Source organism: Cokeromyces recurvatus, assembly GCF_025118155.1.
Source record: "Cokeromyces recurvatus strain NRRL 2243 chromosome Unknown BX663scaffold_18, whole genome shotgun sequence".
Taxonomy (NCBI): Eukaryota; Fungi; Mucoromycota; class Mucoromycetes; order Mucorales; family Mucoraceae; genus Cokeromyces; species Cokeromyces recurvatus.
The window spans coordinates 421,528-437,105 of NW_026251404.1; the positions used below are offsets into that span (position 1 = coordinate 421,528).

Below are 15,578 nucleotides of genomic sequence, written 5' to 3' on the forward strand. Positions count from 1 at the left end.
TTCAAGTATTTACTTGTATAATAATAAGAAACAGTCTAATTATAAAGTATTTAATTAAAGTTTTATTTTTCCTTTTTATAAATGTGACTACAGTATTTAAATAGTGTAGGGCTTTTAGCACAAGACTACTCTATTTATACAGTAAGCTATGTAATATACGTTATCATCACTACTTGAAATAATAAAAATAAACTAGAGGTAAAATACGTGAGATTTGTTAATACTTTTTATTTTTTATTACATTAGTCAAAAACTAACTGAGGAAAAAGGAAATTATTCTGTTATTTATACATTTTGTATGGTTGCCTTATTAATGCTTTATTTGTCCAATTTGTAAACAACTGTGCTGTGTATGAACATTTAGTTTAATTTTTAACTTTGTTTTTGTATATGTTTATTTTATTATTATTTGTAAATACGACAACTCATAATAAACATCATTTTTAAATCATGAGCTATCCACTATTGCTAATTTTTTTTCCGATAAAATAAATTAAACGGAACAAAGCTCATCTGAAAAGCTATTTTGTAGTATCTTTTTATAACATATTACAAATCTGGCAATCTATAGCTTTTAATGCTGTATGATAAGGTACAATAGAAGATAATGTTAGATCATTTTTTTCAAGGGATAGCTTGAAGAGGAAGCAGTGAATATTATCAAAACTGCCCACTAGATCTGGAAGAGGCAACTCTTATATTATTACATTTGTATAAATGTTGACTCGGGAGATTTGATTGTTTTTTTAGTAGATGACAAATACTTTATTGTGGGTAACAATGACAATATCATTTTTGATTGAGGCATAGATGAGCTAAAGGACAAGAATATCATCAGTAGCAGCTTACACAGTTAGAATAATGGATAGAGAACTAGAAGATGTACTCAAAGGCATATACCTCTGTAGATGAATTTATGTTTATATTCTGCATTTAAAATTATTTCAAAAAAAAAAAAAATCGTTTTGACGCGTGCTCTGTGCACTTTCATCTTTTGTTGCTTCACAACGAATATAAATAGTATATAAATAATAAACACCTAAACAGACTTCTTTTGCAACAACCAGGAGCAGATATCTTAATGATATATGCCGTTTTAATGGACACCATTATAATACCAAAACTGCAATTTTATTTAGAAGTTTTTGAGAATTGCATATCCATCAAAAGAACGATGCTAATCTAACTTCAAAGACCGCCCAAGAAAGGAGAAAAAAAAACAATATTTATTTTATTTAATTTTTATTTTTAACTGTAACTTTAAACATGATTAGTGCATTTTTCATCTATAATCAAAAGGGAGAGGTTCTTATCTCTCGACTCTACCGACATGACTTGAGGTAAATCACTTTGGACTATTTCATCCTTATTTATTCAACTATAATTAACAAATATATAAATATATATATATATATATTTATATACATACTAGACGTTCAGTTGCAGACATGTTTCGAATTCAAGTCATTTCAAATACAGATGTTCGTTCTCCCATCGTTACTTTGGGCTCAACCTCATTCTTTCATGTACGCCATGAAAACCTCTATATTGTTGCAGTTACTAAATGGAACGCTAATGCAGCTTTAATTTTCGAGTTTTGCTATCGTGTTGTTAATATTGGTCGAAGCTATTTCGGAAAGTTTGATGAAGAGGCTGTTAAAAACAATTTTGTATTAATTTATGAATTGTTAGATGGTAATTATTTTCTTCACTTCCTTCACCTGCCAATATCAGCATGATATTTACTTGATTGTAATATTTAGAAATTCTTGATTTTGGTTATCCTCAAAATAGTGAGACAGATACACTCAAGATGTATATAACAACAGAGGAAGTCAAGTCTGAAAGAGCAGTAGAAGACTCGAGTCGAATTACTATTCAAGCTACAGGGGCTATTTCTTGGAGAAGAAATGACATAAAATACAGAAAGAATGAAGCATTTATTGATGTTATTGAAAGTGTCAATTTGTTAATGAGCAATACAGGGACTATTTTAAGAGCAGATGTAGCAGGTCAGATTTTAATGAGGGCTTATTTATCTGGTACACCTGAATGTAAATTTGGTTTAAATGATAAATTATTACTTGATAAAGATGCAGTTAATCGTACAGCGTAAGTTTTTTTTCTTTATTTTCGTAACCCCAAACTGAAAAAAAAAGGATAAAATAAACTAATTGACGATATTCATAGATCACGTCGCGCAAATGCAGTTGAAATTGATGATTGTCAATTTCATCAATGTGTAAAACTTGGTAAATTTGATACAGATAGAACCATTAGTTTTGTACCTCCAGATGGTGAATTTGAATTGATGAAGTACTATATTCATATATTATTATTATTATTATCATTTGCCTACTCACTTCTATTTTGTATAGATATCGTACAACTGAAAATGTAAATTTGCCTTTTAGAGTTCACCCTGTTGTTACTGAAATTGGAAATACACGTGTAGAGTATAATATTAGTATCAAAGCGAATTTTTCACCAAAGCTTTATGCAAACAATGTCATTATAAAAATTCCTACTCCTTTGAATTCAGCTAAAGTAGAAGTCAAAGTAGGCTCTGGCGGCAAAGCAAAGTATGCGCCTTCAGAAAATTGTATAATCTGGAAGTATGTTTTATGTCCAATAACAAAAGAAGGAGAGAGAGAAAGAGAGATAAATTATTTACTGATTATTTAATATTATTTAAAAAGGATTTCTCGATTCCAAGGCCAAGCTGAATTTAATTTAAGTGGTGAAGCTATATTGACTTCAATGACCCATAAGCGTGCTTGGTCAAGACCACCAATTTCAATGGATTTCCAAGTTTTAATGTTCACTTCTTCTGGTTTACTTGTAAGATTCTTAAAAGTATTTGAAAAGAGCGGATATCAGTCTGTTAAATGGGTGAGATATATGACGAAGGCAGGATCTTATCAAATTAGAGTAAAGTATAATATATTATAATTGAATGTAGAGTTATATGTTAATAGCTTCTTCTTTTTTTTTCTTTTAGTTTTAAAAAGTATATTCAGTGAATATAGTGATTATTATATAATACCCCACCCTTTCTTTCCCAATTTAAAGCTAAAGCTATACTATATACATACTTTATATATCATATCATAGATATTGTTAAGTATATATATATATATATATATATATATATTCATACCGTTTACAGTCTCTAAATTTTATTCGTTTCATTCAGAGAAAAGTAAGCCTTTTTTGTTATGTTTACATAACTCTTAAAAGCAAAGGGTATATGAAGTATCAAGGCTTTTTTCGAAAACATAGATGTTACCTTCAGATAACGAATAAGGAAGAATCTATGTTGTTATTTTAGTCTATAGAGTTAATATAATAAGTGTAAAGTTTATATGACCAGCCATATTATACAGTTTAATCCTTAATTTAATTTATTAAAATAAGTTGGGTTCTAAGATGGAATTGAGTTGATGTGTTTCATATACTTTCCTTACTCTATTTATCACATGGACAAAATTCCTGTTTATTAGTCATGAATTGAAAAATGATATTTTGCTGACAAATGAACTCATACTGTTATTAAAGAACCTATTTGTAGAGAATAATTATGCTGCTAATATATTAAAGAGAATAGGTCTATTCCGTATACATGTAAAATTATACCTCTTTAATAAGATTGTTTTTTTATGCATGCAATATATTAAAGTAGCTTATTTCAAATAAAGCATAAATATTGAATTTTTTTATTTATTTGTTTATTTATTATCACTTCACATAAGTATCGAAAATAAATTGGATTTGGACAGGTGAATACTGCTATAATAAAGCATTGTGTAAATATTGTCTCTGAATAATCCTGCTTGTAATAACGTATACTTTTATCTTTATTCTCCCTAAGCTGTCGCTGTTACCAAAAGTATACCCAATTAGTATTTCTGGGCTAAGTAACGCGTTAATATTAATTCACAGTGAATCCTCCCACTATAACAATAATACCAATTATTTATATGCCATTATTATTATTATTATCATCCTCTAAGATGCTATTACATAATATTATAAATATATATATAATATGTATGATGTGTAAATAATTATGAAATCGAATATAACAGCAATAACCCTATTGAATTCTTACTATTACATACATAATACAATGTATATAATGCTCGAATGCCCACACAATGACTGTTATTAAAACTGAGTGTAGAATGAGTATTATGCTGTGAAGTTCAAAATACTAGTTTTATGTGAATAACCTCTTTATCATGTAATGAATGACGGTTTATTTTTCTTAATTTAATTATAAAGACAACTACAATCATAACATACTTTTATCCTTTTCCCTTTTGTCTCATAAGAGCGTTTTCCTTACTTATATACTATTAGAACTGACTTGGGCAATACAGCATATGAAAAATTGTTGTATAATTTAAGAATATTAAGAAGATAAAACAAATCGTGAGAAACAAGCACAAGTAAGAATAAATTTTATTAGAAAAAAAAATATATTAACTAACTATTCTTCTTGTACAAACTATCTGGCGATTTATGCTTTTCTTGGTAGTTCTAGATGATATTTGTAGATGCTATTTCATTGGTGTTGTGCTGTGTTAAATATTGACCTCTTTATGATATTAGCAACAGTCATGATCTGGTATTATATTTGACATATCGTTAATTCAATAAGGGCTTCATTTGCAGGTTTTACGTTTAATAGTTACCTAATTTATGTTTGACATGATAAAACATTATTATGTAATGAATATTCAACATTTATGTTTTATTATCTTGTGTATAAATACAACACTGTGTACGAATATGTGTATGAAATTCTATATCAATAAATTGTTTCGAACTTTTTTTTCTCATGTGAACAAATTTTTTCATTTCTAGTGCGCAAATTTTCCGAAAAAGGTGTATTTGAGATTTTTGAAAAAATTGATTTTTATTTAAAAAATAAGAGTGATAATTTGTAGACATTTTACACATAAAAAGGACAAGGCATTAGTTATTTTAATCCCTTTTCTTTCTGAATGCATCTCTCCCAATAAGATTCAGCGTGTATTGCACCACTGCAAACAGTCTTTTGCAATCACCGTGTTGCATGCTTCAGCGATACGAGGTGTCATTTCATCACCTTTCTTCAAGGGGTCTCTTCTAATCCCACTTTTTAATCTTCGACCAGCACTCTTCGATGGGATTTAAAAACGGAGAGTAAGATGGCATGAATAATGGTTTTGTATCCCCATTGTTTTTTTTTTCAATGGTATCAAGAACAAATTTAGAGTGGTGTACTCTACAATTATCCATGATAATAAAAAACCCTTTCATCTCATTTCTGTCAAGTACATCCATAACAGATTCTATATATTTGACTCTATGATAAGCCGTAGTGCCTTTCTTTAAAGGCTTTTGTTTTTTTAGGCTCTTCAATATTGCGCTTTCTTTTTCTTTTCTTTTCTTTTTTTTTAGCTGATAACTCGGAATGAAACTTGTTCTCTATCAACTCAGCATCCCCTATTTTCAAAGGTATAACTTTGGTAAAGCTTATAATTCCTCTAGTACATATACACCCAATCATGCTCAAATTAACGTCTTTTTGTGTGTATGCACTTTTACATTTGTTGGAGTACCAACTTTCGACCATGCACGCCCTCTCATCAGTTGGGAGTGAAAGCCAGCTTCATCAATAAACACACAGTTTTTCTAGAACTCAATACTGGCCTCTATCCACTTGTTGATGATTTCGTAGCGGAAATTGAGCGTCCTAGGTTTATCTCTTTCAATTGTAAAAAAAAAAAAAAAAAAAAAAAAAAAAATAGGAGTCTTACAGTATAGCTTTTGTCACTTACAGCAATAAACCAAATGTATGAGAATGAAACTTATAAATAACTTGAAGTATCATTAATGAACTTATAAGAAATAGTCGCGTTTAATTTGAGTTATTATATCCTAATTTATTTTATTTTATTTTTTTTTGGGAAAATAGTCAAGAAATGTATTTTCGTTATATATTGATTTAATCTATATTCTGCTTCATTTTGGGGAATCATAATAACTACACCTAATAAACAGTATTTGCAATTATTTGTAATAGCTGCACCGCCCTTTAATAGTTAAGCTATCTACTGGCGGGAAATTCAGATAATAACAGTCAGCTCAGCTGTTATTTTATATACACATTATTATTTATTTATTTTATTTTATTTTTTTTTTTTTTTTTTTTTTTTGACAACTATAATGAATAATAAACGATCGTCGACAAATGATAATGAAGTTTCAAATAATAAAAGAATAAAACAGACTGGATTTACAATGGGAAGAAGAAAATTTTTCTTACCAACACAGAATAAAAGGCAAACTGTTGTTCCTGATGATGTCAAGATGAATAACTTTGATGAAATCAAAAAAGAATGTATGTTTCATCAATGTATAAGCATTTAATCAAGTTCTCACCCTCCCCCCTTTTTTTTTTTCTTTAAAGCTTTTGAATGTCCAAATTGCGCCAAAATCATTTATCCTCCATATCCACCCAATCTTGGTCAATTGATTAAAAGTTTAAAAGATCAAGAGACTCAACATGATAAAGAAAAGCAAGAAGAATACAAATCTTATGTTGCTCAATGTAAAGAAAAAGGAGAAACACCTCTTCCCTTTTTAACAGAGCCTTTAGAAATAGACATAAATCAAAAAAAGAATATTTGTAGAGTTCATAAGATTGAGTTAAAATATAAACCGATGGCTAAAGAAAAGGGATATCCAGAGCATATCGATTTTAATTTAATTGATAAAAGAATCATGTCTTTTCAAGGAGAATTAAAATCGATTATTGATAAAAGTCTTCCAAGCTCATTTTTGGATAATGCATTAAAACGATTTGAGAAGCTGGGCACTAAGGCAAGGAATACAGATGAAGTATTAAAAACGTTTGAAGCGTATTTGGTAAGACACTATGATATGTATATATAGAAACAAGTGGATTAGAATCGTTTGACGTTGATAATAATGATATAGCCAGGTTACTATGGTAATAAGGGATCTGATAAAATGATGGACACATTAAACCGTTTATTCTTACAGACGGATTATATGAATAACGAAAAGGCAGCACCATTGACAGTTGTCGAATTTCTTCAACAGGTGCTTGTGCCTGAATGTGGTATAAGATTGATCCGAGAAGATAAACAAAACAAAATTACTCTAGAAGAAGCAAAATCAATTATGTCTGAAAGTCAAGAATACGGAAGTACTGTTTATTTTAGCGTTGATGTAGATAATAAAAAAGAATGATATAGCGTATATGTATATAAAAAAAAAGGGAAAGAAACAACAATACATTATATAATATATTACATAATATGACATTTTTTATCATTAGTTGGTTTTTCAGCTTTCTTCAACCGAATTTGAGCTTGTTTAGGCGGTGATCCAGATTTTTGTTGTTGTTGCTGTTGCTGTTGTGATGGTGGTGATAGCTGCTGCTGCTGCTGCTGCTGCTGTTGTTGTTGTTGCTGCTGTTGTTGTAGTAGTTGATGATGATGATGTGTTTGTTGTGAGCATATTAGATTATTTAATACTTCATCTTTCAAAGCTTTTGCATTGTCTTTCAATGAACGATTTAAATGCTTTGGTATCTCTTCATTTGGAATAGGTGCTAATATTTCATCTATCTTTGATTCTTGAAAGTATACAAGCATATAAGCATTTGTAAATCGCTTCAAGGCCTTTAAACTTGTACATCGAATTTGATCATCAGTTATATATTTACGATCATCATCATTTTCGTTTGCTGGCCGTAAAGGATCATCTCCATAGTTATCTTCAAATACCTCTCTTAGTGTGACTGGAGTAACACGATCGTCATCAAATCGAAACCTTTTAAATAGATATATTCATTAGAGACATCTATATCGAGTATATCTATTTATATACATATATGCCTGGTTTTTTTTTTCTTTCTTACCATTTCCCATTCTTTTCAGGTTTTAATAAAGCAAAATAATGACCACCATCTATATCACCGCTATGAACTAGTACACTAACCAAAAAAAAAAAAATAAGTATAATTAATAAAATACGATGGAAAATAAGAATAGATTTACCCATGAAGAATATAATTACGTTCTTCTTTTTTCAAACATGGTGTAGAACAAAATTCATCAAGATTTATTTGATCTGGGAATACATGATGGTCGTTAATCTATATATGAAAAGAAAAGAAGAGTTAAAATATGTTTTTTTTTGACAAGTAAAATACTTGTAACATTTACCTTAACCATTGTATCTCTTTGCATGTCATATTCAAATCGTTTTAATTGAAGATGAAGTACTGGAGGAAAGCTTTCAAATAAAACCCCTTTATGCGCATCTTGAAGGCCATAACCTTCTGCCATATATTTATTCTCTCCATTCATGACTTCGACGTCTACATATTTCTCAAAAGATTCTTTTAAATTTTTGCAACCCTTTACATTTAACTGAATATCTGATATACATAAATATATAAATAAAATAAAATAAAAAAATAAGAGAACAATGATTGTTATTAGTATTACCGTAAAAATCTTCCACACGAGAGGATTCATAATTAACATCTATGCATTTTATATAACTTTTCATTTTCCCCATAAATATATTAGTCACTGCACCGTCTACTGGTGTACCCTAGAATTAACATATAAGAACCTATTTTCATGTACGTCTATTACTCAAAAAATAACCTTCATTTTTAATTCTAAATTATCTTGTAAAACTCTACTAAACTCTTGTACGTCATGTTGCATAAAAGAATCTAGTGAATCCCAACCAAATGATTTTGTTAATTCAGTTGTGCTAACGGCATCATCTGAAAATTGTAAATTATAAAAACAGCGTTGTAAAGCTAAGGCGACGCTATTTGTTGGATCTTCTTTCTCAGTTGGGATTTTATAAACTGCTTTTCGAAATATATTGGTAAAATACAATGATTGAATTAATGAATTCATGTAACAAGTTGCTCCCTGATTTCGAATACCCACATAACCTGTTTCTTTACGAGAATCATAACTATAAAAACAGAGAATTTAATGTTTCTTTTTCTTTTTCTTTTTTTTTCTTTTCAGTTACTTTATCAAATTATGCCACAAGACACCTGTTTCATCTTTAACAACCCTTAAAAAGATAGAAATAGTTGTTTGATGTTGACTGTTAATAAAAGGTTCTTTTCCATTCGTTAATGACTTGATATCATGAAAACGAGTAAAGCCCCAGTCAATTTCTTCGTCACAAAAACGATGATGAGCATCTATAAAATAAAAAAGTGAGTACAAACCAATTTTCTTTTTTTTTTATATAAAGATAAACCCTGTAATGGTTATTACGATTAGCAAAGAAATGTTTTGGATTGTCAGGATTTGAAATGACAATGGCAAATTGGCCACACACGGACCAATTTTTATTATATTCTTTTGATTTAGTATCCATAACAACTTCAAGATAAATGGAAGTCATTTCATGTTGACTATTTCCTTTTGGAAATAACAAGATACGCCTATTTAATAGAATGTATATAGAGTATTATTGATACACGTATATACATGAATAAAATAGATATCTTTTTATACCATTGAAATCCTGCTGCTTCAAAAATTGGGCCATGACTACGATTGTCTAATGCAGTCCAGTCATCAATTTTCCAATGATGAATTTGCAAGTCAACTTGGTTTAGTTCTTTATAAATAGGTAATACTGAAGGCAATACGTTTTCATCTAAGTGAAAAAAACAATAACATGAGAAAGGAATTATTTTGGATAAATGATAGGATAATTACGATCGAATACACTATATAGATTTGCCTTTTCAAGTGAAGTAATGCTATTGTTATGCTTTTCACTGTTGTTACTTTTAACTTTTGTTTCAATCATTATCTACATGTATATGCATAAATGTATGCATAAATAAAAAAACAAAACAAAAAAAAAGGGAAATAGAAGTATTTACAGGAAAAAAAAAAAAAAAAAAAAAAAAAAACGGAGAAGGAATGGCTTGTATTTCACAATTAATGGTAAAAATAAACCCCCCCCTCCACACACACACACACACACACACACACATTAAGATAATAATTGTACATATGATTAATGCAGTAGAGTTGAATTTAGAACTAATGGATATTGTCTAGTTTTTCTCGAATCTGCACATTTCTATGTATGACATATATTTATAGATATTATATATTCATTGTATTTGACTGGATCATATTATATAAATATAAATAAATAAAATTTTGAAAATAGCTTTACGCGAAATTCTCATTGGTTAATCAATGCATATTTATTACAAGAAATAACAGTCAGAGTATAAACAGAGTTAGGTTATATAAAAGCCATGAATATGAAAAGATATATAAATAAATACATGTATACATATATTTTTGTATATGCATATTATGTATCATATGCATGTATATTGTCTTCTTTTCTTTATGTAATTTATTATCACTTTTTTTAAAAGAAACAAAAATAAAATAAAATAAAAAATTCAACAGAGAAGATGATATCTTGATCGTGACAGCAGGATATAAGTTATAATAAAAGTCAGAACAAACTCAAGAAGTTATCAAAAGTGAAAAAGTCAGGAATACAAAAATACTTGCCGCCCTATAATTGCTAAAAATATGTAAACATTTGACAGCTATTATTGTATGATAATATCAACGACTTGCATAAATTTATTTATCTAAATATTTTTTTTTCTTGGCTCTCTCTCTCTCTCTCTCTCTCTCTCGCTCTCCCTCTCTCTTCTTTCATTAAAGATTCCCATAGATGGTACAAATAGGACCGGGTCGTCATTTGGTTATTTAAGAAGAAGAAATACCTTGGAAAAAAAAAAAAAAGCTTTAAATTCCCGAAATTTACATTGCTTGTAAAGTACGGAAAGTTTTTTTTTTTTTTTTTTTTTTTTTTTTTCTAGGATCAAGTGGATTCGAAAAAAAAAACATTGGTCAGATTCAGTTAAAGGAATACGTCTTTTCTAAAGAGGAGAATTGTTGACCAAAGAGTACTAGTGTGAGTAATTGGCAAAGAGTTGAAGGTATTGAGACAACCGTCTAATGAGTAAGATATTCATTACATACGACTCTTCTAAATGGAGAATTTCAAAATGACATATCATAAGAGGAAAATAAAAAACCATCATGGGCATATAGTCGTTTAATGCGCCCGTTATCTCATCTATAAGAGAAGAGGATACTGCGATAATAAGTCAAAATATCACTTGAGCACAACTTTCTCGATAAATCTCGACATACTCATTTAGATAAACAGTCAGTTGAAAAAAAAAGAATACTGATATTAAACAATCATACAAACCGTATTTAGAGTTTTTAACCAATTCTCAGTACTCAGCTATAATAACCAATCCTATACTATTAGATTACGACACATCAAATGAATATATAGGATCAATATGATTTAAAACTCTAGCATTGAAAGTGTTAGGAAAAAGGTGATAGCACAGTCAAAAGAAAAAAAAAAGAAAAAGAAAATAAGCATGACATTCACAATTTATTCATGGCAAATAATGTATAATATGTTTATATTCTAGGCAATAAAAAAATCAGTCTACATTTATAGCTTATTCTAGATAGTTTATTATCTTTTATTATTACAACAAAATGAAAAGGGTGAAGTAATCTATACTACATATAATGTCATCATGTTGACTATCTGTGTGTGTGTGTGTGTGTGTGTGTGTGTGTGTGTGTGTGTGTGTGTATGCGTGTTTTTAATTCTTTTTATCATTATAAATAGATAAATAAAAACTATTCATTGTATATTTTTTAAGGCTTGTGCTTTTTAAGATGACTGACCTACACTAATTTGAATAGTTCCCACCAAATAAACGAAATGTGACAGACAGCACCCGTTCTTTTCCCAGAAAGAAAACTCATAATCATAGGCTTATTTGTTAACTTCAAGCAGTAAAAAAAAGGGCTTCATTTGATCACCTGAATTGAATTCTTTTGGAAAATTCGGTCTAGTGAGTCAAAAAAAATCAAATAAAGAGTAAACCCCTCCCCCCTGAGTTGTTGAATATTGCAATAATAATAAATCTGGTGGTAAAGAAGAAGATTTTTGTACAAGAAATTTTTGAGGTAACATGCAATAATGTACTGTATATTTTCTAGATGTATTTAGAAACTTAATTCAACATTCTTGTTGATATTTTAAAGTATTTAAAATAAAGAATTTTGGTTTTTTTTTTATCAAGATAAAAAAAAGAAACAACAGTTACTTCTTAAGGCATTCATAGATCATAAAAATCTGCTGTTTGGATTTTTAGATAGGAAATTTTAAAGTGGCTGATAAGTACGCTATTTAAAAAAATAAAATAAAATAAAATAAAATAAAATAAAATAAAATAAATAAATCATTAGGCTTTAAAAATCCGCAGATTAAATTTTGAAATTCGCTATTTCGGACGGCAGACTACAACTGTAATTTATAAACAAATATATAAAAAAAGAAGAAAAATCCACTTTCTCCCTTTTTTTTTTTTTTTTTTTTTCTCTCTCTTTAATTTATGAATAACAATTATTATTACAATCCTTTTTTTAATGACATTGGTTGCCCTCTATTACAACCCACCTCAACAACAAACAACTACTACTACTACTGCAAAATGGAAAAGGGGATTAGCACTGCTATCATCCAAATATTATAATAAAAAAAGAAATCAAGAAAAATTTTCACCCATGACAGTTGCTGCTGCTACTGAAAAAGTTTTATGTCATGATAATAAACAGCAACGACCACAATATATAAAATGTGAGGACTTGACTGCTAAGGAATTTGCTCAGATAACTGGAATTAAAATTAAATCTTCTTCAAGTAACAACGATGATATGAACGAAATATTAATTGAAGATATAAATAATAATAATAATGAACATATGATTACTACGACTGCGACTATTACATCTTCTACTACTCAAATGACATCCATTTCTAATTTTACTGAATTTTCGTCGTCAAAAACAAGCCATATCTGGGATTCCGATTTTTGGAAATGTAACACGACTCATACGCCAGTTATGGCTAAAAGTAGTAGTAGTAGTAGTAGTAGTAGTAGTAATAGTAATAATAGTTGTTGCTGTAGTAATAGCAGACTAGTCTTATCACGTACTCACTCTACTCCTTCTTACGATGAGACTACAAATACCATTTTAAAGAATAATCATAATTTGACTGTACCAGGTGTTATTCAAAAGGGTCGATTTAAAATAATAATAGGTCAAGATGATTATAGTTGCGAACCTGTACGTCAGCATGTTGTATTTGAATGGAAACGTAAAAGATCTAATTCGTCAGCTATTTCTTTATCAACAAAGAAAAAATAAGAGAAACCATGTAAACTAAAACTAAAACTAAAACTGGAAAAAAAAAAAGACGCTCTATTATTCAACACTATATATTTAAACATATATAACATATGTACATGTACACATAATTCTAATAATACCACTATCCTTATTATCATTAATACCAACAATTTAACTTGTATGTTCTTAATGTAACCCTCTAATTTTTTTTTTAAATTCTTCGTTGTACATAATATTCCATCCAATGTAATAAAAATAAATAATACATATTAGTAGTAGTAGTAGTAGTAGTAGTTAGTAGTTAGTAGTAGTAGTAGTAATAGTAGTAGTCGCAGTTGTAGTCGTAGTAGTTGCAATGTCAATGTGCGGCTTTTTTTTTTTTTTCTTTTCTTTCTTTCTTTCTTTCTTATTAACAGGCGGTTTCTCAATTTGTTACGGGTGTGATTTATTGCCAACTGAAAAAAATGTTTAAAACTAATTTGTTTAAAGTTATTAGTATTAAATAGTAATAATAATAATAATAATAGTAGACAAAGTATCTTAAGCCATAGTTAGTTAAAATACAAATGATATTAAACATAAACATCGTTTTTTTTTGAGGTAGAGGGGGAGGAGGTATTACTACAACTTTAGTAAAATAGTACTTGAATAGTAATAAGTTGAAGTGTCTTTTTTCTTTTCCCTCCTCGCTATCAACTAAAACAAAGTAGTATCTAGCAGTGTTAAAAAAAAGGGCTTCATTTATTAGATGCAGTTTATTTCTTCTTAACTTGTAGTAATCGTACTATTGTATCAACTTGTACTCTACTTACCTCATCCGATTGTTTTCTTATCAGAGGGCTTTATACTTGCTCTATTTTACCATAGTCATTATAAATACACATTTGTTTTAACCATTCTATTCTTACAAGATACTCTTTTTTTTTTCCCTCTCTCCCCTCCCAGTCTAAGGTGAGGTTAAAAAGACAAAATTTAAAATTCAACAACAAAAGACTTTCTTATCTCTTTTAGGTACTCGAAAAAAAAAGCAATATTAGAAATGACGTTAGAAGTAAAAAAAAAAGATGTTTAGAATCCAATACAAAGTTGGAGGGAGAGTGATGAGAAATAATATCATCTCCAATATTCATTCATAACTAAAACTTGACTTTACCGAGAATCCTGTATTCTTAAAGAAGAAGAAGAAAAAAAAAAAAAAGAAACTGCATACACCACTCTATTGATCATAAATGACCTTATTACTAAAAATAAAAAAAAAATCAAATGAACTTGTCAAATGATTCGACTCGAGATGAAAAGTAAAAGGAAATTCATTCAAAGGTGGCTAATATATTATTAATTGTAACAAAAAATTATTTAATTAATTGTATTATAAATGATCATAAGCCTTAATACTTTGTTGCATAAATTAAAGATATTATTTATTTTTTTTTTCGTAGCATACACACACATGTATTTATTTCTGCCTTTTCCCCTCCAGAAATAGAAGTGTAGATTAAAGACAACCTATTTTCATTTCTGCATGATTTGATATAGACTGAAACATGTCAAAGTCTTTAACTTAAAAAGGATTTAAATCTCCTGTCTAATTCTTTTCGTAATAGTAGTGATATCATTTTTTTTTTTTTTTTTAATTAATGATTATTATCAAGGGAAAAAAAAGTTTTTTTTTTTTTTTTTTTTTTTTCCTCTTCTCATTTGATATAAATCAACTTCTTGCTATTATTCATTACTACTGATCAAAATAAACCTGTTAAAGAAAAAAGGAACGTCATCTGACGTTTATTGTATAATAGGTTTGCATGTGTTGTTGTTGTTGTTGTTATTGTTTGCATACAAACATGTTTAAAAAATTTGCTTGTCAGTCATATCTTTTTTTAAAAAACAGCTGCTGTTTTCTCAATGTGGATACAAAAATAGATTATTATTTTTTCTTATTGGTAGCACAAGGCAAAGTAAAATTAGTATCAAAAAAAGTGCTACAACAGCTTGTTTAGAGTTAATCGTGTCAAATAAATAATAACTTTAGTTGGTAGTGTTCTTCACTTTATTGTAGAATCCTTTCTATTTATAGGACAATGATGATGTAGTAGTAGTATTCTATTTCATACACAAAGATAGTTTGCTTTTGAATATAAAGAAGTAGACATCATTTTCTTAATCTTTGCAATAAACGAATCCCCCCCTTTTTTTTTCAAATGTTAAATATATTTATATGTACAAAATACTTTCTATATACAA

General features: G+C 28.5%; 5 protein-coding genes across 5 annotated transcripts; 3 read left to right on the top strand and 2 right to left on the bottom strand.

Annotated features, from left to right (window-relative positions):
- Nucleotides 1-1,263: 1,263 nt before the first annotated feature.
- On the top strand, nucleotides 1,264-3,135 carry BX663DRAFT_514542 (Mu homology domain-containing protein; the record flags this gene model as incomplete). Its single annotated transcript, XM_051528329.1, has 7 exons — nucleotides 1,264-1,340; nucleotides 1,433-1,695; nucleotides 1,764-2,112; nucleotides 2,191-2,316; nucleotides 2,379-2,615; nucleotides 2,700-2,931; nucleotides 3,002-3,135. The coding sequence occupies 7 exons, from the start codon at nucleotides 1,267-1,269 to the stop codon at nucleotides 3,005-3,007; spliced, it is 1,287 nt and encodes a 428-aa protein (XP_051381463.1). The 3' UTR covers nucleotides 3,008-3,135.
- Nucleotides 3,136-6,291: 3,156 nt separating this feature from the next.
- BX663DRAFT_487625 (RTC4-like domain-containing protein) lies at nucleotides 6,292-7,266 on the top strand (the record flags this gene model as incomplete). Its single annotated transcript, XM_051524761.1, has 3 exons — nucleotides 6,292-6,391; nucleotides 6,461-6,918; nucleotides 6,991-7,266. The coding sequence occupies 3 exons, from the start codon at nucleotides 6,292-6,294 to the stop codon at nucleotides 7,264-7,266; spliced, it is 834 nt and encodes a 277-aa protein (XP_051381464.1).
- A 372-nt stretch (nucleotides 7,267-7,638) lies between these two features.
- BX663DRAFT_487626 (uncharacterized protein) lies at nucleotides 7,639-9,879 on the bottom strand (the record flags this gene model as incomplete). Its single annotated transcript, XM_051524762.1, has 11 exons — nucleotides 7,639-7,700; nucleotides 7,745-7,851; nucleotides 7,940-8,014; nucleotides 8,079-8,176; nucleotides 8,247-8,461; nucleotides 8,532-8,640; nucleotides 8,697-9,021; nucleotides 9,082-9,259; nucleotides 9,336-9,505; nucleotides 9,579-9,723; nucleotides 9,786-9,879. The coding sequence occupies 11 exons, from the start codon at nucleotides 9,877-9,879 to the stop codon at nucleotides 7,639-7,641; spliced, it is 1,578 nt and encodes a 525-aa protein (XP_051381465.1).
- A 3,029-nt stretch (nucleotides 9,880-12,908) lies between these two features.
- On the top strand, nucleotides 12,909-13,355 carry BX663DRAFT_437658 (uncharacterized protein; the record flags this gene model as incomplete). Its single annotated transcript, XM_051523242.1, has 2 exons — nucleotides 12,909-13,080; nucleotides 13,213-13,355. The coding sequence occupies 2 exons, from the start codon at nucleotides 12,909-12,911 to the stop codon at nucleotides 13,353-13,355; spliced, it is 315 nt and encodes a 104-aa protein (XP_051381466.1).
- Nucleotides 13,356-13,735: 380 nt separating this feature from the next.
- On the bottom strand, nucleotides 13,736-14,512 carry BX663DRAFT_514555 (uncharacterized protein). The gene is made up of 3 exons (XM_051528330.1): nucleotides 14,491-14,512; nucleotides 14,150-14,341; nucleotides 13,736-14,050 (listed from the first exon to the last, which is right to left on the bottom strand). Exons 2-3 carry the CDS (start codon nucleotides 14,152-14,154, stop codon nucleotides 13,783-13,785), a joined length of 273 nt encoding a protein of 90 aa, XP_051381467.1. The 5' UTR covers nucleotides 14,155-14,341; nucleotides 14,491-14,512; the 3' UTR covers nucleotides 13,736-13,782.
- Nucleotides 14,513-15,578: the final 1,066 nt, after the last annotated feature.